Below are 26,405 nucleotides of genomic sequence, written 5' to 3'. Positions count from 1 at the left end.
AGACAGCATCTCTGGATGGATTAAAATCTTGCATTAGCAATGATTACTCAGGGAATGGATAAGTCAATCAGCAGAAAAATAAGTGATTTTGATCATTTTAAGTCGTTTTGCAATCAAAAACTCAAACGATTCTCTGGGTACAGCTTCTCCAGTGTGAGGATTTACTGCTTTTTCTGTTTTATATCATTGTAAACTAAATATCTTATGCCTTCGGACTGTTGGGCAAAACAAGATTTAAGACTCCAACTTGGACTGGGGAATTAATCACTTTATCTAAAAAAATAATTGGCAGATTAATCAATAATGAAAACAGCTGTTAACTGCAGCACCATATGCATTGCAGACAAACTAACTTTCAAAGTCTAATTATTTGGCTTATTGTCTGGTGAGGCTTCTGTCCAGATTTTCTATTATTTAGAACATACTTCTGATCTTGTAAGAGGCATTATTGAGGCTACAGCCTTCTGTCAGACGGCATCACTGGATGGATTAAAATCTTGCACACTGTAATCATTTTATCAGCCCAAAGCTCAGAGTTACAGGCTAACACAAGCCCCGGCTGCAAGTAAAATCAAATGGTCTTTGGTGAGGGTGATGCATCATATTAAGCCCTCCATGACAATACTTTGTTTCATCTCATCCCCCACAAAGAAAACACTTGACATCTGTGATAGATCATGTTCATCTTGAAAAATTTGCAGGGGGGATAGAGATGCACGTTTGGACTTCAAAGAAAATCACATGTTGAGGTGCAGCGATTTGTCGTGACAAAATGCAAAACTGGCGAGAAAACGTCTGGCTGTGTGTGTGTAATCTTAGAGCACTTATTTCCGATCCCGATGATCAGCTATACGGGAGTTGGCAGATGATTAATTCATCATTCTATTAGCCACTTACTTCTTCTTCTTCTTCTTTCTCTCAGAGAATAAAATTGAAAGTTTGAGAATGAGCTTTATTAAAAAATCTATCAGCTCTCGAGAACATTTTCAAAAGGCTCTGCTTTTCTGACTGCAGTGGATTTTTTTTTTTAGCCTGACAGTCGCACAAAGCCCTTGAGCAACAATCCATTCTGAAAATAACAACTTCTCCGCAAAATTGTAAAATTGGTGATTAAAAGCATAATGAACACTGTGAGTGGAAGTGAATGACCTCAAGGCAAATAAAAAAGAAAAAGAAAGAAAGAAATAGGCTGCAAAAAGACAAATGACCCGCTGCATAAAAATGGCAGTCGATGACTCAGTTTGCACTGCATCAGGCTTAAAACATTTAACAAGTGCCAAGATGGGATGTTGATATCTGGACAGCTTCACAACATCAAATACAGTAGGAGAGATCAAGTCTGCAGGCTTCTTCCATTTGCATACACGCTTATTCATTACTTAGTCACTTTTTCTTTCAATAATGATACACTGAAGGAGGCAAATAACAAGGAAGAAGACAAACATAACTATTGCTTATCATTGCAGATAATTCAAAAGAAAATGCTAAATTTATTGACACACTGGACTTTTATACACTTAAAATGTACAAACCCCAGAAATTTACTTAACTGTCTTGCCTCTCCCTCTAATACACAAACACAGACCTGCTAAACAAACATAGGAGCTAGAGATGTTCCCATACAATTTTTCCTTCCTGATGCCAAGTACTGATCTGATGCCAGTGCTTTAAAAAAAGAAAGCTCTTCAAAGCAGGGAGAAAAGTCTGCACATGGAGGAGGTGGGGTGGATGGACGGCTCAAACAAGCACAGGACTTTAACTCAGGAGACGGGCGTTCATGTCCAACGTGCCTTGGTCTTAGCTCCACCGAGACCGGCGACTCCTGGAGAAACTCTAACACTGCACTGGTGGATTCAGGGTGCGGACAGGGCAATTGCCCCTTAGGTGAGCACGTGTTCAAAGAAACACTGCAGAAGTACCATCACGGATGCCCCTATGGTAGACAAAACATCGTAAATGCCCTTGAGAATGCCCTTCCAGTGGACAAAAAGTGATCACAACTTGTAGTCTAGATCACAACGCATCACCGTGTACAGCTGGTGCCATGTACATGGCCCTCAGACAGCCTGAGTCAGCCACTGATACACAGGATTATTGCACCTCCTGACACAGACTCCAGGATCCAGGACTGTTCTTACCACAAGTTGGCTACAATAACTTTGCAACGGGATCTGATGCTGAGGTAAAGTTGCTGTTTCTCTTCTCCACTGACCAAATAAAAATTGGCATACAGGACACTGCTAGGAAGTAACAGAGTCCCATTTCAGGGATAATAAATTAGTATCAGATCAGTGCTTAGACTTACGTATTTGCCGATACCAGACCCTCCATTTTAGGCTGGATCGGAGGCATCTTCCTATATGGGTGTCAGTATAGCAGTGACCCTAATAAGAGCGCCATGACACAAAATAAGGACACAGAGAGGGAAGATATGGCATTCTACATGAAAAATACTTCCCTCTTTACCAGGGGAGGGACATCACGCAACCTTAGGGCTCAATTCCTCCTGGCAATCTCATCACTAAACATGAGGATGCCACCAGTAAAGGGGAAAAAAAAAAGAAAAAGTAAAATGAACTGGCCCTGCTCTATAGCCTCAGCCAATCTATGAAACCCAGCCTGCTCTCTGCTCGCCATGCAATTACACACAACCTGTTGAGTGTTGTCCCGGGAATGCGGTCAGCAAGTCACTGGAGAATTAATGAAATGCCAAGATGGAGGGAGAGAAATTGCCTGTATAACCTATCCTCAAGGTGCCCTTGTGGTATTTCCAAGAATAAGTCACACAAGAAGAGAATATAGCAGGACCGTTCGCACATTGGAAGAGAAAGTTGTGCTGCCTTCAACTCATAATCTACTTTTTTTTGTACATCTGTGTAAATGAGAGCAATCATCGAATGGCTTCCTCGCTGCCATCGACACTACCAGAGTCTCCAAAGGTCACAAGCATGAAGAGATTTAATTGCATGCCTGAGTGTCAACCTTTTTAGTAAGACAACTCATTATAGCCTGAAAAAGCCAATTTGTCCACCTATTCTTGAAGTTACACCATGGAGCTTTTTCTTTGCCAAGTTATGTTACTGTGTTGCTCTGGTATGTCAATAGCAAATGGTTAAGGAGTCAAGTTTCAGTTTTTTTCAAGAAGTTCCGTATTAAAGAGACTTTCTTTGTATTGTGGTTCAACCAGGTCTGTGGATTATGGTGCTGAGTTTTTCAAATGTATTTTTTCAGCACTTTGAGTACCACAAGCCGAGTACCATCTAGTTTAATTATATTCAAAAGAAAGCAGACTTCTCTACATCAACTATCCCTGATACTCAGCAGCCCACACCAAATCAGCCCAGTTGGATAAATCATGCTACAGGCCAGAGGAAAATATGTATTTTAGATTTTGGGGTTAACCGTTAATTCCTGTCTTACCTGACTTGGCTGGTGGTAGCATCCGGATCTCTGGCAGTAACTGTCCCTATGACTGTGTTGATGGGGGCGTTCTCATTCACTTCCAGTAAGTACATCGGTTTGGAGAAGACAGGAGGTTCATCCGAGTCTTCCACCGTGATCTTCACTGTAGCCGTGTCCTTGAAGGGCCCACCGCTGCTGGGCTCTGAACGGACGTTGGTGGCTTCGACTTTCAGGGTGTAGGCTCTCTTGCTCTCATAGTCTAAAGGCTGCAGGGGGGACAAAGAGAGAAGTGGTCAAGGACTGACTAATTGTCCAGCAGAGGTCTGATCCTACATCCTTACCTGTCATACATGAACAATCTAGTGTACAAGCACTGCACTTGAGTACAATTTTGAGGTTCTTACTTGGGTATTTTGGTGTTCTGATACTTGAAACTCTTTGCACTCTAAAATTCTTAATTTCAGAGGGAAACAGTACAGTTATGCTTCACAACATGAATGTAACAACTGTTTATCTACTTTTCAGAGTAAGACTTTACACACAAGGTCAACACGGTCAGACTTACAACTTGTGAAATATGGTAGCTTGGTCTGTGGTCTGTCAAACTATGCTGGTCTAAAATAAATTTCCAGTCATGTTTACTACACCCACTGGGGTGCGCCACCTCATGAGAAATTGACACATCGGTCGGAAATGCGCTGTCATCCGATAATTTTTTTATGGTGAGAATGGACTGAAACTAAATTGTTGCCTCTACAAATGATGCTAGAGGGGTATCTACAACATCATATTGAAGCATAGAGGCACTGACCAAGTTACTGTATTGCATTTTAAGAGTAAGAATGGGCTAAAACACACAATCAACGTATAATATTATAATGTATTATGATTATTATGATTATGATTATTATTATTATTATTATTATTATTATTATTATTATTATAGGTTAAAGAGCCATGCCACTAAATTTCCACATTATGTCCAGTTTACCCTTCACATCAAGGACTCAGTCTCTGAAAACTGTAGTATAATGTATTCAATGGCTCAAAAGCCTAAAAAAGTACTTATCATGTCATGGGGGTTACCTTGACTTGGCTTAAAGAGTACAAAGTCAGAGAGTTGAAAGCCTGCATTACAAACAATGTGAGCGCTCATCAGGCAGGGAGGAAAGAGAAAGGCAACTGTATTTAAAGGCAATATAGAAGCCAGTATTTTTGAAGCTTTTGGCGTACACTATGGACTACAAGTAAAGATCTTGGCTTTCTGCTGCTTACATTCTTTTTTGTGTGTGTGTCTTTTGAATCCTCTGGCCCTGTGAAAAAGCAATACTTGTCTGGAGTGCCACTTAAAAATACTGAACAATATATAACAGTTAAAGTTACCTCCACCTCAACCAGCTACAGCATTACAGTCAATATAGCAGTCTGAAAATGGCCATTTGGCAAAGTCAGTGCATTTACTTTTGATACTTTAGGTACATTGCTGAATCTGCTTCTATATATATTTTTAAACAAGTGGAAACAGAGAACTTTAACTTGTAAATTAGAATTTTGTGGTATTGTTACTTTTATTCAAGTTCCACACATACCTGAGTATTTTTTCACTAGTACTACATTTACACAATATGCAAGTTCTGACACTAGGGGGTTCTGTCACACTAAAACAATAACAAAAGATGTACTTTTGATTACATCTGAAGTACCAATACCTATCCCATGTGAGATCTATCTGACATGACTCGGAATTGGATTCAGAATTGTGTTCCTGGACAAGGAAAACTGAAGTTTTATTAATGTTTATTTATTCACGTTTTAGTCATGTTTGCTGATTTCTTTCCTTATTCTCTAATGTATCCAGTGTATCCTGTGTTTCAGCAACTAGAGGCTAGTAGGAAACACACTGTTATCTTAAATGAATTAAGGATCCATTTTGGTTTGACCATTATTGGAGTCATCTGGGATAATGTAAGTATATATCTCAATAAAACATATTACACATGTCTGGCGTTTTTTGACATTTTAATGCAGAAATCTTACTTATTATAGCTTTAAAATTAAATTTCCTTACCAAATTTCCTACTAGATTTTTACATCATGGCTGCATTAGGAGTTCCATAGGCTACTAACATACAATTTAGTATGCTAAAAAATTATGTGACATTTTTTAGTATGTATGAAACCCTCTGAAACCAAGAGAATGTGAGGTGCATACTATTTCTGTGGAAATATTACAGTATGCAAGCACTGGACACTACACCAGCAACTAGGGACAATGCAATACACAATGCAACGCAGTACTGACAACAACAATAATATAACAGACAAAAGTAGCCAGGGACAAAGGAAACCTTGGCATAACGACAAAAACACTTCACATTAAATGCAAGTAAGGTCTGCTCGGCATCAACCGTTACCATGGTTATAGACATTTTGATTATGTAGTACATAGGATGTGATTCCGGACACAGTGCATGACTTGACCATGTTGAGATGCATCTTCGCAAACATGCTAAACTGAAACATCAGCAGGTACAGTGAATGTGAATTCATTATGGCATTAGGTGCAATTCCAAGTTAGAGAGATTTTTAAATTAAAACTCTGGCACCCCCTGTGGTAGTATCCAGAAAGACATCAAAAGAATCATGCACAAAGAAGCTGTAATCACAAAAATTATAAACACAGGGGACTTAAATCTGAAGAGATAGCATTTGTGACTGACTGTGATAATGTCTGTGGTGTCCGTCTATTACATCAAACTGAATTTATTTGATCATAATTTTGATTTAAATAAATATAACTGTAATCTTCAGCACTGCACACCTGAAAACATTTTCCAGCTTTTATTGGCATGAAATAACACAAATATCCTGCTAATGCTGTCAGTGACAGCAGATTATTAGAGCTTTCATACTGCTATCACAACCAGATCACATAAAACAGATGAGAACAGGTGCTTATTCAAAACTATCAACAAAAGGTGTAATTTCCCACAGAGAAATAGAAACATTTTGTACAGGACACATGCCACTTTGTGACTGACGTATCTGTTTAATCGTTATTTTCAATTGCCATACAATATTTCCTTTGCAGATGGCTCGTCATTAATATTTAAAAGACAGAAGAGAATCACAATTTTACTCTCTTGGCATCTCTGAGGACATCCCAGACTGTCACAATTTCATTCTGAATCACCTCTGGTCGCTCTCATACTACTAGAATAATGGGATCAAGTCACTTCCACGCTCCATAACCAGGATTTATAGGGAAATCAAAACTGGGCCTTGCCGCTTGAGGGGATTGGAGCTGGCTTGGGGAGAGGGGAGGACTAAGAAGAGGGATATGAACAAAACGAGAAATGTATTCAGTCAGAGAAAGAGGGAGAGGGCGAGAGAAATTGTCCCCGCGGCTGGACATGCAGGACCAGTGCTTGAGAGCTCTGGGGGGCAGAGGGGGGGCAGGTGGGTGGAGGGTCGTCTGGGGGTCCAGCTGTGAGACGGTAGTGGCAGCCAGGGGGACGTGGGAGGCGACCCAGGGCTCTGACTTCCACACTCCTACATTCCTGGCATCGAGGCACTAGTAGACAGACCGAAGCCCCTGAAGCCTCTCCAAGCCCCACTCCTCCATGGAGAAGCTATTTGGAACGCTTTCATTATTAACCTCCCCTTCTTCTTCTCCTCACTCCTGACACACAGCCCCCACCTCCATTCCTTCCTTCACTCTCTCTCTGATCCTGCCGTCTGTGCTGACAAAGTACATAGTGTGGCTGGACCTCGAGCCAATGGATTACACTTCAATTCAGACGGAAGTGGAGGGTAAGAGCATGAGATTGTAGCTGGATAGTCAGAACTGTTACAGGGAAATGCAAAAAGGGGAAGTTTTAAGGCATACAATATGATATGAATTATAATTTGAAAGTCATCTGAGAGACAAACACTGGTTTAACCGTTTGGTGTTGAGCAAAGGTCAAACACTCTATTGTATTTTTTTGGCATGTAATTTCAAATTTCACTTTCACACTTGAAGGGTATTTTTCAACTGGTGACAACAGTTAATCTGAATATTGTAATTCTAGCCATCCCACTTAAAAATGATACTGGGCAACACTGGGCTTCTTACCACTCCCAACACCTAAGTACAGCAGCTATGATGCTGTCAGTACCCATCTAGCGTAATTTCTGAAGGTGCACCTCTAGCATTACATTTTGTTGCGTCGTTAAAGTCAGGTGACATAGTATAAAGAACAATAAAGGAATCATGTGGAGGAGATTCGTTACCCATGTGAAAAAATAGCCAACATTGACTACATTGACTTCTTTTTAACTTATGCAACATGTGCAAATTACGCATATATATATATATGTATATAACCTGCATATGTTGCATCACTTACACTCTTAGAGATTGGTTGGGCCAATCAGAAGAATTTATTTAACATAAAGTGGGCTCTCTGCAGTGATTCATGGAGAAGAGTCATCAGTCTAGATTTCAAAAGTCACATGTCACACGTGTTGCTGCTCTGATTGGTTGTAGGTTTGTCTAATTGTGGCCAGTCAGCTGATCCATCCACTTCTTTGACTACATTACCTATTTCTTGCCTTAACTGTTTTCAGGAAAATATGTTAGTTGACAGTTTGGACTGTAATACAAGACAGGTTGTAACCAGTCAGCTGCCATTATGTGCCCTGCTGGGTAACGGGCCAAGTTCTCTCATGTCACATGTTTCGTTGCTATCAAATTGCATCCAGGGGTATTTTGGCCTGCATGTGTTGGAAATCAAAACCAAAGTATTTGATCTAAGCAGGGCTTTGATTTACTGAGAGCCAACAGTCTGATGCTGCTATACGTTGACAGTACTCCAGGATCCTCCCACTCGAGCTAGCTGTCCATCAGCATCAGTTAGCTATTTACTACACTGATAATGAATATTCATGTATCTTATGTGTCTCAAATCTCAGTGTGAAAGCCTTGGTTCTTAAAACGGTTGCTTCTGATTTCTCATTCTGCATAATATAAATGACAGAAGCTAATTCGTATATTGTCATCAGAAAGGAATTCATAATGCTGCTAAAGATAAAGCATTACCATTCTCTGGAGGCTCATACATTCTTAGTGCTCTCCTTTTTGGATCTCTTCCCTTTCCAGGAAGGATGAGAACCAGAGATCTGCCTTGGCACTTGATGACGTTCTGCTGGTCTAATGTATAAGAAATATAGCTGCATCCAGTGAGTTCATCCAGTAAAATTGGCTCACATTGCTTTGCTTCTCCCTTAATAAGATATTTCAGTATTATTCTCATTTGACAGCATGTACAAACAACTCATTATATTTGTTTCCAGTGTCCTAACACAGAGGGGAAAGGGGAGACAGGGACTTTCACTGTTGCCGGTATATTTAATTACACCAAATCCACTTAGATGGTGGAAGTAAAACATAGTCGTAAACAGCTTTTGTGATCAGCCTAGTTAAGTTTGATTAAATATTCCACCATTATCAATTATTCATATCAAATACAAAGTCAAAAAAGGATCTATGCAAGCTGCTAAGTGTATAATACCCATGGAATCGGAAAACAAGTCATATTTTGACCTGTTCAAATGATTAATTCAATAAATGTACATAGTGCTTTGACTGAGTAATCCAGGGAGAGACACTTTGATTTTTATTAGTATGCGTGGTGCTCCCGTTGCACAGCTACGGTTCATTATTAAGAGATTCATGAGAGGAAAAGGAAAACAGTCCAGCTGTTTGCCAGATATTTTGTAGTCAAGGTGTCATGGCTGGTTTACATTCCTACATATCTTAAAGGGACAGTTACTCCAAAATCAAAAATACATATTTTTCATCTGTTCTGTAGTGCTACTCATACATCTCTACTGTTTGGTGCAAGCTGCCGAGTTCTGAAGACACTGGCTGTAAAGATTTCTGCCTTATCTAAAATGAAATGGAACTAGATGGCTCTCTTCCCTCGGTGATCAAAATGTCAAAAAAAAATCTGAAAAACTCAACAGCAATGTCTCTTTCTAGAAATTGTGACCAAGTTACGCAAGATAATCCACAGACTTTGATGTTAACGGCTTCATAGGAACTACTTTATTTCTGTTTCAATGTAGGAACTACTTTTTTTATATTAGTAGTAGTAGTTCTGGTAGATTTTACTGTGCTCAAAGCACAAATATTTTTATAAATTCAAAACCAGTGTCTCTTCAGTGTCATTTTTGTAATGTAATTTGAAAATTGTGCTCTGAGCACCACAAGATTGCATTACATTAGAGAGAAGACAGACATCTCTACAGCCAATCCAAAACTCAACTCACACTTAAAAAAAACCTAGATGGATAAAAAAAACACTACAGGTAAGAGGAAAGATGTATATATTTGATTTTTGGATGAACTGTCCCTTTAACCGAATGAGGCAAAATTTCTAGATGTTGGACAGCAGACTTACACTCGGTGACAAAGACAAATTGTCGTCTCTCCCATGTTAACAACCCCTCGCCGTCGTGTCCCACCCCACAACCCTGCTGTGTCATTTCTTCCATCTCTCTCAAGCGTTAGCATCAAATCAGTATGTACACACGGGCCATTTAGAGACTTCAAAGTTCAGCTCTGGCTGCAGGGGTGAAAGCTCAGCATCCCACTAACATCCCTCGACAGGCCTGGGGGCTGGCAGATAAAAAGCTTAAAACCCAAACAGCAAAGAATCTCTCCCCTGGTTTGTGCCTCTCCAGCCTCAGTCAGATCAATGTGTTTTAACCTTGCCGCAAAGGATCTTTAACAATTTTGAATTCCACGTCAGATGGCAGTTTACAGACCCGTACAGCTGTTGACGGGGACAGGGTGCGCCGGGGAAAAAGAGTTACACTGAATCTTTTCTCCTGTCACCCCGGTTGGAGGAGGAGGCAAGGATACAGAACAAAAGAGCTAAAGCAGAACATTCTTTTTAACTTGTCTCAACTTGAGACGCTGTCGTCTGGAGGGTTGCAAAAACAGTAGGCGTGCAAATGCCTTGCTACTTTCCCAACACATTATCATCTGTCTCGCTTTAGTGATGTAGGCAACCAATGCAGGGCCGCGGAGAGGAAGTCTGAGCAGACCCGGGCTCTCCACGGGACACAGAAGTGGAGGTTGCCTAAAAGACTAACACATTTGACATTTGCTTTGTCAACACTTAGAGATTTTTTGACTTTGTATCGAGTTTGTTCTCCAGCGCTGATGTTTTCTTTAGCGGCAGTGAATTGTGGTCCCGGCAGATTGCCTTAGCTCTTACACATTCCACCTCCCACACAGTTCATTGTTCACACTTTGACAAAGTCACACCGCATGTCCTTGGGGTAATGTCATTTTACTTCACAACACAATGGCACTCCGCATTTGAGTGATGTATGGCTTCTCTCCACAGACACTGAACCAACCATGACTCAAGACTTAAGAACGCCCATCTATCAGTCATGTGTGTGATTCAATATATGCAAACATACCCTGCGAGCAGAGCGTTTACACCCTTAGAATATAGAATACATACATAAAAATAGCATGCGCTTTGGCACCTTTGATACCATGTGATCAAATCTCAGTTTTATCTTCTGCAGATGTCCTTGAGATACAGCTGTGTCTAAACTTGCTCGCAGGTCACACTGTTATTAAAATGCATTACTGTGTTCAAGTGAAAATTTCACACACTCCCATATTGAGCAAAAATATGGGATTGGGTGCTTTAAATGTCTACAGGCAGGCAATGATATCCAGGCTCCAACCTGTGCAGCTTTTATCCTGCAGGAAATATTCATACTACATTTGTACTGCATATCTGGGAACTTGTTACATTGTGTGAAAATCCTGGGATACCATCAGCAGCAGAGCACATGTCTATACTTCAAATTAGCTGATGAATACAATGCTACTGATGCTTCATCAACATCACATTGTGTCATGCTATTATACACTAATGTGTTTGCCTTAAGGTTAGAGATTCTGGTTTTGTGACAGGGATGTCGCTAGTGTGCTTTCCTCAGGACTGTACACCTGGGAATATCTTGATGAAAAAGTTTAATGAGCATCGTCTTTTTTTCTCTGAACGATACTGCGAATGTTCCCTTGAGCAAGGCAATTAACCAGCAACCGCTTCGCTGAAGTTGCTTTGGGGTCCAGCGGTGGAAGACCGCAGCTCTCTCATACGGATGTATTAGCATCGCAAAGAATGACAAGAAACTTTGGGTTCAGTCCATCTGCTCTTATGGTGATAGTAATGCGGGGATCAGCAAAACTGAATTTAACCATAGTTAGAATGAGGGCTGAACCCATTTACAATATGTAACAGTTTGCCTTGAGCTAAGACAGCTACAGCTGAATGGGCAAGACTGTAATGTGGAAATAAGATTATCTAGAAAAAAAAATAATTCAGACCTCTTGCTTTCCACAGATTCTCTATATTTGCTTGGATATCAGAAAGTCCAGCTGGAAAACTTAAATTTTACTTTTAAGCAAAAACCATTTTGAATTGATTTGAATTCATTTTTTATACAGATGTTTTTTTTTTTTATTTAAGGGAAAATAGACTTTATTAATATATACCAAACACTCCTTTTGCCCCCAAGACACTCAGAGGGCAGACCTCAGTGTCTGTATAATATAATTTCACTAGAAGTGGTACACAAGAGACGAAGACACCTGGCCTTATGTTAGCATGCCATTTCAAATTAAAAACCTAATTTATATTGCTTATGCTTTTTTAAAAACTTAGCTCAGCAGCTTGATGCAGGGGAGGTCCTAGAGCTACTGAAGATACAGGGCTTGATGTCATATCCTCTTTTCCCCCCTTCAGGTTGCTATAGGATAATTTCAGGAAGTCGCAATGTGACAAACTGTAAGTTGGGCGAAACTTTAATACATTATCCTGTGAGATAGCATGATTTCTGTGTAACTACATCTTTTGTTATTGTTTGATTGGGAGATCTCTTTTGGCATAAATTATATACTGTTCGTTTTACTGTCAAAAAGTAAAAGGCACTGTGGTCCATGGTGGGGACATTCATTCATTCACGTCATTCACCTTTCTTGTTTCTCTGGTATTACAATCAATCTGCATGTTAATGTAGACACACAACATGCACACACATAACATATGCTACCAACTGCAATCATATGGAAAAGTCACCAATTTCAGTGATTTGCTTCGTTTAGTGGTCTGACTGTCAGAGCATTAGAGCCTGCAATCATTGTGTGAGTCCAAAGAATAGGCATCTGTTTCACAAGGCCTCACTGTGGAATGCTCCCTTCAAAATTTTTTTTTTCTTTCATTAATTTAGAAGGTCACCTTCATTGTGACCATACAGTCACACAGAGTGCAATTTAACAGTCAAATTCATTCTCATTCTCCATCCTAGTACTAGGAGCACTGGGCAGCCAGAGCAGCACCCAAGGAAAAACCCTAGTTCTAAACCTGCACCTTGATCAGGGGTACTAATGAGAGAATTGAACAAATTAATAATCAAAATATATGTTTTTTTATGTTCTGGACAGAGGTAGTCTTACTATAACTGCCCTCGATAGCTAACTTCCTTTCTGGGTAGCATTAAAGACTGTGTTGATGCAGTCCATGGCCCCGTTTTGTGTGATTGTCAGCCAGTGACCTCCAGAGACAGAAAGAGCGTAGAGTTGGCCTTACCTTTTTCAGGCGAAGAATCCCTTCTTGTACTTGAGCGTCCGTAATAATCTCAAACATGCCTTGCTCGTCTCCCTCAACAATGCTGTATGTTGACTTGGAATTCTCGCCGACGTCTCTATCATTTGCTTTCACCTTGCCGCCCATCTTCCCTATCGGCAGGTCTTCAGGGATCACAAACTCGTACAAACCTGGGGAGGAACAGATGCAAACGTTTGGTTTCTTGAAATGTTGATCAAATTAAACAAAATTATGGAAGCATATTACAGTACTGCATCATCATTAGACATTAGAGCAGTTAGAGGAATTAGCTTCTGAGGAGCCTGTTTGATGAAATTTACAAAATAACATTTATTTTTCCCAATTACGACCAATCAGAGGAATACTCATTCAAAGCAGCAGTAATTGCTTTCTCCTCCTAATTCGATTTGGGATGTTCTAAGGTCGTGAAGTTACTCACTTTTAGAGAACTTTGGCGGGTTGTCATTGATGTCCGTTAGCGTGACGGTGACAGTCGTGGTTCCTGACAAGCCGCCCATGTGACCTCCCATGTCCTTAGCCTGAATGACCACCAGGTACTCCTCCCTCATCTCCCGATCCATCCCATGGAGAGCAACTTTTATGGTCGCTGGAGGTGGAAACAGTTCATAACACATTAATGCAATTATAAACATGACTGATATACTCTGCACATCATTTTAATGATGCTCATGCAAGTATGCACAAGCAGGCACAAGCGAGGCATACTGTAACCTTCACGCCCACCTTCCTCCTATTATTTTAGACCATGACTTTACAAAACAAGGTCTCCATACTGAGCAGAGGTAAGGATTTCTATGCAGGTTTACTCTGTCTGAAAAAGCCCCGTCTGTGCGAGCACAGCAAGGTGGTCATGACTGAGCCAGCCCCAGCACTGAAAATCAGCTGTGTTTGTTTTTGAATGTGTTGTTCCGCCGTCTGCAGTCATTTGTATTCTGATTGAGTGTGAATTATGCTGTCTGTCTTGTATAATCTTGAATATTGTATGCAGAATGGACCTTATTGACTCTGCCACGGCGCTGAATATAAAAAGGGCTCAGCACCGGCATATACGGATAATCCACTCAGGAAACAGAGGCCCGCAGGATCATCAAATGAATATAAAACCCCTCATAAAAGCCAGGCTTTGGCATGACACCCTGCCTTGGTCCTGAGCCGCCTCAGACGATGAGAATATGCTTGGCTATGATGAAAAAATGTGGGAGGGGTTAGGATGTTGTCTGTGACTGCAGTTTTCTATTCTTGAGATAGATTTTTCCTTAGAGATGCAGGACAATTTCAGGGTCAGATTTGCTTTTGGAGGTCACCCACAGCGCTGATGATGATCCAAACAGTTGGATATTTTAAACAAAATAGCTACCTAATCTCTTCAGACTGCATAGAAAGAGGGAGCTATAACCTTGTTGTTTAGATAATTTAATAAATAGGCTTGTTATGAAATAGAACTACCTTTAATACTTGTGTCACTGGGGTTGGGTGCATTTATTCCTCCACCTGAAGCACTACATAAAATTATTCCCTAAACTCCATAAATAATTCATAGTAACGACCAAACAAGCAACTTTCTTGACAAAAACAAAAAAGGTACACATTCAATGACCACAGGATCAGCACAACAAAATGATTTGAACAGTTTGGCCACATTACAGCTATGACCACTACTCCCATTGTTTGTATTTCCGTTCTGGGTCTAGTGTTGGGGGACCATGGCTCCATCGTATTACACAGCCATGTTTCAGGTCCTCCCAAAAAATCTAGAACCCAGAAATCATAGCAAAAATTTATTAGTCTAACTTTACAATTCATGACAACACACAGATCTTTTTAAGCAACTATTTTCTAACATTTATTATGTGTTTAGGGGAAAAACTCCCCTTTTCCTTCACACACACTCATTCGGTCAATTATATTGTTTTTAATGTAAAGTTGATGTTGTTTGAGATATCTTTGTTATGACATCTTGACATTAATCAAGCCAATATTGTCAGAAAAAAAGAAGCCACTTGGATGAGAGGTGAAACGTCTTGAAGAACTCTACCAAGTCCAGTTGCCTATGACAACTCTTTCTATGTAAGACCAAGTGTGTGTTTGCCTTGATGGGCTTCCCATAAAGATGTCATTTAGTTTTATTACACTGTCAAATGCATTTGTAAAGGTGTCATAAATAATTTCTTTGACTTCAAGCAAAGTGGTACCAACTGGACTGTAATAAAGATGTCATTAGATGATATAATGCCAGTTTGATGACAGAGTACAATACATGTGATTTCATTTATTGCGTTAGCTGATGAACATACAGTAGTTAGCTAGTTTCTTGTTGCTAAAGTAGGCAAAACGCTGTCTGCTGTCATCTGTAGCTGACTTTAGCCAGTTAGCTTGATTAGCCATGGAGCTAGCCATCCAATTAGCTGAGGGGTGCCTGGAGTGAAACCCAGAGGAGAACTGCCTTAGTACTGTATTCCCTGTCGTCAAAATGGCCACCGATGGTCTCATTATTTGAGGTGACTGCTGTATTTGTAAAAATAACAACAATAATAGCAAACTTAACCTTTTTTGCCCTTATTTTTGCCCTCACTGAGCTGGGATTTGGGAAGTGTAGTTTGTGTAAAAAGCAATGAAGCTCAGCCAAGTTCAATCAGGAAGATCTTAATGCTTCATTCATTCACAGTCCTCTCTCCCTCATCCCTCCCACTTCTTCTTCTTCTTCTTCTTCTTATACCAATCAGATTTTTGCCAAGATCTCCATCGGCCAATCGCACTGTTGCTGTTAACTTCAAATCTCCACCTCTTTCACCTCCAGTTCATCATATCAACAAATCCATATTTTCAGCATTCTCTTCAGCTTATCACCACCACCAGTGTCCTGACGCCATAGATGGTTTCCTATTCTACTTACAGCTTCATCACTCCCTAAAATATATGTGTAATATAAACCGTGATGCTGTCTAATCGCCAAAGACTGTTCACATTTCTCATCTTTTTGTGCACACGTCAAATAAAAATACTTATTCACTCAGAACGAAGTCTCTCCTGATTAAACTGTCAACACCAATCAGAGCACAACATCAGAACATTAAACCGTATTTTACAGCGGGATCTCTAATACCCTAACAGAACTAATGCACTGTTTTCTATAGTGGAGTTCTGAAACATGTCATCATACATTTAGGAAACGTCATTTAATATCTGCAGAATAAGAAACCATAAGTATATTCTTTTTTCTTCAGCTGTTAGTGGCCCAGGGTGTCCAGCACCTCAAGAAGAACCTTGGAGTTACGTTTTTGATGTTCAATTACAAGATGCTCAGTTTGTACACACAAGTTATCTTTGAATGTTACAAACACAAACAGATGCTGTGCCCAGTGGCATAACATTGTGAATGTAGTAGTAGATAAGTGATCCCACAACACACTGACCCATTTTTATTTAATAAATGAATATATGAATGTGCTTATTTAAAAAGTTGTTTCAAATGTGGAGTGCTTTCATTTTATCTCTTCAACTCCCACTACCAGTAATAATAATAATAATCATAAAAATGTTATTTAACAGAGCACTGTAGCCATTTTCACATAGACAAGAGATGGACACAGCAAAGTGCTGAGTCAGTTTCACATGCAATAAATCTAGAGGAACTTAAGGTGCTCTTAAAGAGAAAAATAAAACTGGTGGAAGAAATGTGTTTTAAGTACTCTTAAGCTGAGCAAAAAGAAATGGAATATAAAAAACTTCATCAGGCATCAGCTTTGTTAGACATATTAGAAGCATTTCTCAGGTTTAAGGACGGGCAAAGCAAAGCAAACCAATTATTAAGTGAAATATGTAGTATCTTGTCTAACTTGTCCTTGGGCATGAGAGACCTACACTGGTAGTTTTAAAAACAGCTTTTTCTATGTGTGTTTGCCTTGTAACGTAAGAGTGCGTTCACACTGCCGTCTCCATGGTTACCCTGCTTGTTTACACGAGGAGCTGTAGAAGACAATGAATGGGGAGAAAACTTTTGAATGATCAGCTTGAGGGAAAGACTACTTGTGTGACTACGATTTCTGTTTCATGAATATTGTTGTCAATAATGGATTTGTTTTGATGCGCCAGAGTTTGCTGATATATGAGAGCTTTCATCAGTGCTGTTAGTGTGTTCATTCCATATATGTTACTTAATATTAAAGGGATAGTTCACCCAAAAAATTCAGTAATTATCTACTCGCTCTAATGCTGACAGTAGGCCAGGTTTTAGTTTTTGAGTCCACAAAACACTGAACAGGAAAACAGTGCTGCTGAATCTCCCAAACAATGTAAATGAGTGGTACCACACTGCTCGTCTGGTAGTCTCTGAAAGCACCGACATTCGCATGCACACCGCCACACCAAACACACCCAGGTTAGACATGTGAATGTGGCTCCACTTCCACTGTTTGGGAGATCCTGCAACATGAATAGATAATGACTGCAATTTCATTTTTGGGTGAACTATCCCTTTAAATCCACAAGAAGCATGTATTCATGTCTAGTTTTAAATGTAATGTCTTCAGATATATGCTTAATTGCTTTTTTCTGTCCTCAGTTTTTACAATTTTTACAATTCTAATGCAGTTTACAGAACAGCCCAACTAAAAGAGTACATATGTATGTGGTTATAAGCATGAACACGAACATGAAGTATGTTTTATGATACTGTGGCGTATTTGAGTCTGTACATTGACTGAATGGATGCTATAAAAACATAGACATAAAAATACACAAAAGGACATTGAAAGATCAGTGATGGCAAAGAGACACACATGCTATTGAAAATAAAAATAGCATGACAGCATGCACATGTAGGTGAATTTTCATGTCATATGCATTTTCAGGCATGTTAATATGTACAGAGATTTTTTTCTCCAACAGTGCCAGAACACTGATCTGAACAGACTGTTTATGTTTTATAACGTCATTTTTAAAAATACCCGTGAGCGTGTGGAGTAGGTTTGAATGAGTGAACATACGTCATCAAAAGAAACACTCCTCGATTGAATCAAGGATTTTAAAATAAGTTTTCTCCTCCTCATTCTCATATCTGCTCTGCTTATAAAAATAATCAAATTTACGTGGCTGTATGCTTGGTGTGCATAAGATACTCTTCAGACTGCGTTATGTCACTGGTCTGAGCTCTAATAAAGCATAACGAGTCTTATTTCAGTGCAGACTCTGACTAGCATCGACAAGGTAGGCCTACCTCTCCTCCAGTCACGGAAAACAAATGAATCCATAAATAAAAAGAGCAACACAAACAAGTCACTCATACTCCCTCTTCCACACACACACACACACACACACACACACACACACACACACACTCCAGTCATCCTAGAAGCAACACTCTCATCTCTGTTGATCATCGTTAATTATTCAAATTAATTCCTAATCACTGAAAAGGGAGGATAGACAAACACTCATTTCCATAGATATTTGCCTCAACTTTTTTTTTTCCACCGACCATTAACCAAGTGATGAATTGGGGCATGATGTTTATTTATTTATTGAATGCTTTTCATTTCCAATGTGGCGTTGTAAGTGTCAAACGCATTCTAATGGTTGTTTTCCCCTTACCTTTTATTTTTCATTAACATTCATTAAAACATCTGGCTCACTTGAATGAGCCATCTGCGTGTGCTCTGCGCTCACACAAAGCATGAATGCTAATCCTTAAATTGTCCGTTCAGTGCGTTTTCTATAGCCACACTCTGGCTGCAGATGCTCCGAGATCGTGGCGCCTATAGCGGCGAGGACGAGCCCGATTTCTGTGTGTCGAAACTCAGTGTTTGCCCTAATTATGTACATAAATTCTGAGACTCCCTTTTCTCGAAGCTTGTTTATTGTGTGCTGTTTTCCAACTTGTGCACAGTCGATTTCCATCTCATTTCTTATTAATATAATTTCGCCATTATTTAATCATATTGCTTACAGACACATGTTAAAAAGTCAGCTGCAAAAGCAATTAAAGATCCAATCTGGAATCTGTTTGGAGATAACTTTATGCATGATGACGCTGCTGAAGAGTTCGCCTTGTGAAAGGAAGAAGAAGTAATTATTGTTATTATTATTTTGCATTCATAACGCAATGATGTTGCACATGCAGCAGCATATGAGTGCTGGCCCATTTAGCATTTAGGACGACCAATCAGCTAATGGAAACACGCTACTCAGCGATGCCCACATCTGCTCATATGAATTTTATTATTTCATAGTTTTAATAATGAATTTCATGCAGCCTATTGTTGAAGCGTACAGTATATCACTGACGATCAGTTGACCCAGCTAAACCAGGACAAACATCGTAGAGAAAGCATTGCATTTATCTCGATGTACCCACTGATAGAGGCATACTTTTGTCCTCATCGACCTAAACACGTAGCCTATATTCCTGTTGTGAAAGGCCACACATGTATGAGTCTTATTAAGCACTGTCCTTACTGGTTCAGTATAAGGCCCGGGTGATTTTATCATGCAGATTGCGATCACCTGTAATATAGTGTGTGTATAATACTTCTGTGATGTGTACAACTGTTCTCTGACAAACCTGACGAAGATTTGATTAAAATGTTACCTTATTAAATTTATCAAGAGACACAGTGCAGATCTTATTTCTGTTTCAGTCAGCATATCAGCCGTATGGGTCATCAAATAAGTTAAATATTGCTCTCTTCAAACCAACCAAACTCCATAGGTGAAATCAGCAATTGTGCCACACACAAGATGGGAGTTGCCGATTTGTTGCTCTCTTGATCTGTTAGTTTGTTTGTGTCACTGTGTGACTTGTGTGTGTGAATCCAAACTATGCTTTTAAAACACAAAAGCCACGCAATAACGTAAACAAACTAAGAGATTTAGGCAGCGGCAGACCAGCAATACCCGTGTTCTGTAAAGGTAAAATTACTGATTTCGCAAATGGAGTTTGGTTGGTGTGGAGAAGGCAATATTTGACTTGTATAATGGTGTTTTTCCACCTGGAAAGGCTGTCTGATAGGAAAGTAAAGTGGGCAAAATACTCTATATATAGTGTCCACTGTTACTGAGTTTTTTAGATGGCCCTTTTTTTAAGTGGCCAAAATACATTTTGTTTCTGACTCCATCTGTAGCACATTACTGAGTTTCATATAATCCAAAATATTCCTTTAACCCATTATCATTTTTTTTTACCATGTGGCTGTATCATTTCATATTTTAATTAAAGCCATACAGTCTTTTTTTTTGCTGTAATGCCCCTGGTAATACACATCCTTGCCCCACCATACTGCCAGTCCTTTCAAACAGAAGTGTGTGCAGGAGTGTGCAGCTGCAAAGAGGAAGGGGGAGAGAAAGGCAGTGAGCCTGGGAGTCTGAGCTAACAGCAGCCTCATGCAGCGATAATCTACAAGCATTTCACAAAACAGATGGGCTGAGTTACCTGCAGTCCTGTTGTTGTTACACAACTTTTTAAGCAATAACCAACATTGTCAGCTCCCTTTTAGCGTGCATTCGCTAATGCTGTCCCTTATGGGCTCCCTGAAAAGAGCTGGTTACATAATAATGTCGACGTTTACATAGTGTTGAACAACACACTTGTTAACATTAGCAGCCATGTACTCCTTGATAAGTGCTTTCTTTCTTTTTTTTTAAACTTTTAATCTGTTTTTTGTCATTTCAGAAAATGTGGGTGCACTTTTAGCCTACTGCACAGCAGCAGCTCAATGAGCTTACCTCAGGTGGGCCAGCAGGTGGGGAAACTGTTGCATCTCCACCTGCTGGAAACTGTACAACCTGTAACACCTGTCGGCAGTGCACACGCACATTAAAAAGCCACCCTCACACTCACGGCTGTCACCTCTGTCGCTCTTTTTCTTTTAAATCCACAGCGTTGGCAGCACAGACAACTCTGCTGCCAAAGCTCAGCGACATTATGCATTTAAATAGAGTTTAAGACTATAAAAAATACTGAAATATTAATGAATTATAATGAATTTGTTGGTTAAATCCCTGAATACCCAGGTACTGCAAAAAGATGACTCTCCTGAATGCCTCCTTAGAGGTGCCTCTGTTGATATATGGCAGAATGTTCATGTAAACTGATCCATCCAGGATGTCTTCTTAATGTTTCTTCTCATGTTTAGATGTCACAGTTTACCAAGCAGCCTCGACTTCACAGCCAAAAAGCAAAACATTCCTGTTATCCTATGATCTACTCTAAATTTATTTGTTGATATTCATCTCTAATTCCTCATCTTAACTGTTGATCTCTCTAACTTTTTTGCTCATTCAGCTGGCATTTGTCCCCATAATTACTGTTCACAGAACAATGCCTGATTTATCCAAGCTGTTCTGTGAAAACGGATTTCCAAAATGTCAACTTGAGTGTAAAAAAAAAAAAATACTGACCTGTTTTCAGCTTTTCAGCTGAAAAAAATTATCATGATTAAATCTTTGATTTCAGTAATATCAGTAATTAGTGATCATTTTTAATTACCTATTTTTTTTTAGCAAAGACCAGGAAAAAAGGTTGTATTTCACAATTTTATTTTGAATTTAACCTCATCACTTTGAATTGAATCACTTTGTTTATCAAGGCATAATACACTTAATGAGACTGCACGTGCCATTATCAAAGGATATGATATTTGTAATGTCCTTTTGTGGCAGTTTAAATTTAATGCTTTTCAACATTTCATTGAACATTTTTAATCACTGTTGTTTTATTGCCCAGGCCTATTTGTGACCACACATTTTTAACGATCTCCAGGTGTTTAAATGCTTTATTCTGTTTAAGATGTAATATAACTTTCTCAAGCCATAAAGGTAACACATGTGTCAAACTCAAGACCTGTGAGAACTTGTAAGGAATATGATTTGCACAATGCAATTTCTATGGCGCATTACAGATGTACAGTGCCATTAACTACATGTCCAAGAATCCATCCCACCTCATATCTGAGGCAGTTATATAATATGATAACAAATAGACACAGAAGTAGTTATATAGCCTTGCATTTACTGGCCCCTCTGAGGGCAACCATAATGCTGATGTGGCTCATAACGATCTACCTGGAAAAGTAAAAATAGACCTATCTAAATGTGAAGATACAACATGGTTTTAAGTGGAGCAGGTAAGTGCTGGGACTTTTTAGAAAACCTTTTTAGTCTGCTTCAGGTGACTGTGAACAGCTTGAAAACATTTGGTCAGCACCTGTCAGCATTTATAATACCGCGATTATAACTACTGTGATATTTCTGGACTAGTGTAAGATATTGTTAAACTTAGACTCAGACTTTATTGTCCCCAAGAGGAAATTCATTTCCACAGCCCTGTACACATTGGTCAACAATCAAACAACATCAATCAACAAAGAAACAACACCCAGTAACAACAGTAAGTAAGGGATCAGAATCAAGAAACAGTCCCAGTTGAGCACTGGTTCCAAACTGTCCAATCTATGAGAATTATACGCATCCAAGCTTATAAATTCCTTTATGTTTGCATGACAGTTGTGCATGGTGAAACAATGCTAGAAACTAATCTAACTGACATCACTATGACAACCAAAACAAACAATTCTAACTCTTCAAATGTTCATTTATTTTTTATAGCCAGTTCATCAAAAAAATGTGACACAATCTGTGAAATTAGATGCTAATATAGCCGATATTTATCAGCTAAAATAAGCTGATACCGATATAGACGGATCTGCAGCGATAGGCCAATATCAGCCCCCATATTTATCAGGCATCCCTTACTGGCGTCATTAAAATCTTTCATTTCCAGCCCTAGTTTGAGTGACTATAAAAATTAGTCATCTTAGTAATGCAAATTTTACATTACATAATTTTTCACTGCATACTGTTTGCTTAAAAATGGCTGCAGTCTCTATATTCATACACAGTTATGTCCTGAAAGCTTTGAACAGGCCTCACAGCTGAGGTTGGACAAGTAATATTTGAACCATTCACTTATAAGTTAGACCCACTTTAGTTTAAGTTATTCTTAACAGTCAGCTGGACATACTTTCCTAGAAATAACCCACAGGTTGACCTGGGCTGACTTTGTAAGCTCATTTATCAAAGTAAAAGCAGGCAATAAAAAAAAAAAAGGACTGGTTTTTGAGCACTAAAAGGTTCTGGCATGATGTACCTGTCCCTGTCGAGAAGAAAGAGACCTATTGAAATAATCCTCAGATGTAATCACTGTCTCACTGTAAAGCCTGTTTCTCTCCTTTTTGTCCCATTCTGGGCGTGGTGTTCATTCATTACATTCTGTAATACATTATGCTCTCCATTGGATAGAAACAGACAAAGGATTTGCACACTGTATTAATAGCTCCCATTAAATTTAATGAAGCAATGTTTCGATCTCACACAGATCTTCGTCGGGCTTTGTCAGGCAAACAATGAATAACAGCACAAAGAGCTTCGCCTGCTCTACAGAGGTGCTCTCCTCCTGTGTCTCCTTTTTATTAAAGTCATAGTGATCACACTGGACCTCTGTATTATTGTGTGTATCGTATTTAGCATGCTGTTAAAGTGTAATGCTCCAGCTAGCTGCAGTAAGGGTCATCCTGCACAGGTGAACCTTGAAACCAGTGTGTCCATCATGCTTCGCAATGGCGAGTGTGAGCTACTTTGTGTTCCAGTCAAATTTAAGGTGGAGGAAAACAACCCTCACAACATTTCAAACACAGCACAGAACTGCGCTTACCCGAGTTGGGGTCTATGGAGAAATACGGTTGTCCCTCCAGTATGCTGTAGACGAGTTTAGCGCTGTTCCCGTACACTGGATCATCAGCATCTGTGGCCGTTACCCGGGTAACTGGGGTACCTGTGGGGCAGAGAGACCGAGTTATGAACTATGACTCCATAGGCAATCATCGCTACATTGCTGTGAACTGAAATTTGGAAGTGCTGAGCCAATCAGGATGAGATGATTCAACCCTCTGTGGGGTTGATTTGTTCAAAAATCTGGTCCCATCTGTATCAGACATGTTGGATATTCGCAACACTTTGCATTGCCAGTCGCATTCCTCTGAAATATCTGCAACATACATAACATTTGAACCTTTTCTATTTTCATGTTTTTAATTTAAGTAAGAGTATGAAAAATAATGGGGAAAAAAACTGTGCTAATATCTCTGTAAAATTATAGGCATACCATATTGAATAGATGCAATTCATTAAATTATAAAAGCTAAGATGCATGAAGAATTTAACATGGTGTTTTTTTTAAGTTAATATGTAAATGGAACAATAACCTTCACAATTTCCATCACATTTCACAGTAGAAATTATGCCAAACATGGAATTATATTCCCAAATATTGCAGTCTCTCTATTTTGAATCAAGAGCTGCAAACTGAAAAGGTATAACCACTGTCAGCAAGCAAATGAGCTGGAGACAGGCGGCAACTCAAAGGCAGAATAAATTATAATTCTGGTGTGAGACAAATTTTAGAAATTCTTCCCTGCTCTTCTTAAAATCCCACATACATTCCCTTCAGCGGAAAGAAAATTATTTTCGTTCAGTCTTTTTTCGGTCTAAACTGAAAACTTTGGAAGTGCTGGGCCAATCAGGATGAGACTATTCAACCCTCTGTGGGGTTGATTTGTTCAAAAATCCAGTCCCATCTGTATCAGACAGGCTTGACATGTGCAACACACTGCATTGGCAATGCTGTTGCTCAGAAGTATCTGCAATACAATCTGAACCTTTTTTTAAAAAAAAGAAAATTCAATATTTAAATTTAGTAAGGATGAAACAGTATGAAAAATATTAGGGAAAAACATTGTTAGACCATCCCTATATATCTCAGAATATTATAGGCCCATCATACTGAATTGGAACAAGTCATTAAATGATAAATTCTAAAATGCATAAAGAATTTAACATTGCATATTTTTGTATATGTAAATTGAACAATAACTCTCATAATTTCCTTTGTTTAATCAAGAGCTGCTAACTGAACAGTTATAACCACTGGCAGCAAGCAAACGAGCTGAGGACAGGTGGTAATTCTGTGAAACACAGAGGCAGAAAAAAAATCATAACTCCAGTGAGACACAAATTTAGAAAATCCTTTCCTGCTCTTCCAAAAAATCCATATTCCTTCCCTTCAGCAGAAAGAGAAAAAAAGTAACAACCTCCTGCCCCCTTAATACTTTTTGCACAATGCCTAACAACAGCTAAATAATAAACAAATTCAGTGTTGGGGTCTTTTTCAGTCTGAAGTAAAACAGCATGATATTTGAACGAGCATGAGGACACACAAGCATCCTGTAGTGTGCCACCCCGTGTCCAATTATGTGTGTGCACATTTCTGGTGTCAAAATGTCAGTTACTTGAGGCAAATGTAACCTGAACTATAACTCCGTAGCCAATCATCGCTACATTACTGTGAACTGAGATTTGGAAGTGCTGAGCCAATCAGGATGAGACCATTCAACCCTTTGTGGGGCTGATTAGTTCAAAAATCCAGTCCCATCTGTATGAGACATGCTGGATATCTGCAACACATTGCATTGCCAATTGTGTCGCTTTGAAATATCAGCGGCATATATGACGTCTGAGTATTTTCCATCTGCATGTTTTTAATGTAGGAACAGTATGAAAAATATTGAGCAGCAGCAACCTTGTGGTCCACATTGCAGCCACTCTATTTTTGAACTGAGAGCTGCAAACTGAACAGTCAGCTACTAAACTGGGCACAGGCGGCAGCTCTGTGAAATACAAAGGCAGAAATAAAATATAAACCTGGTGTGAGGAAAATTTAGAAAAATCCTTCCCCGCTCCCCCTTAAATTTACCCTCCCTTCTGCAGAAGAAAAAAACCAATAACTAATAATTGTTGTACAGACACATTTAAATTATAAAAAAAAGAGCCTTTTTCAGTTTGAACTAAAAAACAACAAGCAATTTGAACAGGCATTTGTGCCCACAAACAAACTGCATCTTGTGTTGTGCCACTTTGTGATCTTGATTAATTATTTTATTGTTCATGTGTCAATTATTTCGGGCAAATGTAACATGAACTTTGACTGTGTAGGTAATCATTGCAACATCACTGCGAGAAATTGAGATTTGGAAGTGCTGAGCCAATCAGGATGAGACTGTTAAGCCCTGTGCGGGGTTGATTTGTTCAAAAATCTGAACTCATCTGTATCAGACGTGCTTGATATTTGCTACAAGTCACATTTATAGTCGTGCTACTTTGAAATATCAGCAGCAGCATTTATTCATATATGTTTATTTTTAATTTGTGAAGCAAGGAAAAGTATAAAAAATATTGGGATGTGGAGGGCTG

The 26,405-nt window shown here is 39.2% G+C and overlaps 1 protein-coding gene across 1 annotated transcript in view; it reads right to left on the bottom strand.

The window, feature by feature from the left end:
* cdh8 (cadherin 8) overlaps window positions 1-26,405 on the bottom strand; it is a 149,208-nt gene that overhangs the window by 26,975 nt on the left and 95,828 nt on the right. The window contains exons 4-7 of the mRNA XM_084721261.1: window positions 23,812-23,931; window positions 13,525-13,692; window positions 13,068-13,255; window positions 3,421-3,668 (exon numbers count right to left, since the gene is read on the bottom strand). Of these exons, the coding sequence (XP_084577387.1) occupies window positions 3,421-3,668; window positions 13,068-13,255; window positions 13,525-13,692; window positions 23,812-23,931 (724 nt within the window). The remainder of the gene's footprint in view (window positions 1-3,420; window positions 3,669-13,067; window positions 13,256-13,524; window positions 13,693-23,811; window positions 23,932-26,405) is intronic.

The sequence above is a fragment of the Lutjanus erythropterus genome, chromosome 1 (genome assembly GCF_056507025.1).
Source record: "Lutjanus erythropterus isolate fLutEry1 chromosome 1, fLutEry1.hap2, whole genome shotgun sequence".
Classification (NCBI taxonomy): domain Eukaryota; kingdom Metazoa; phylum Chordata; class Actinopteri; order Lutjaniformes; family Lutjanidae; genus Lutjanus; species Lutjanus erythropterus.
The sequence above is the reverse complement of the archived record's forward strand: the minus strand, read 5'-3'. Positions and strand labels throughout refer to the sequence as shown.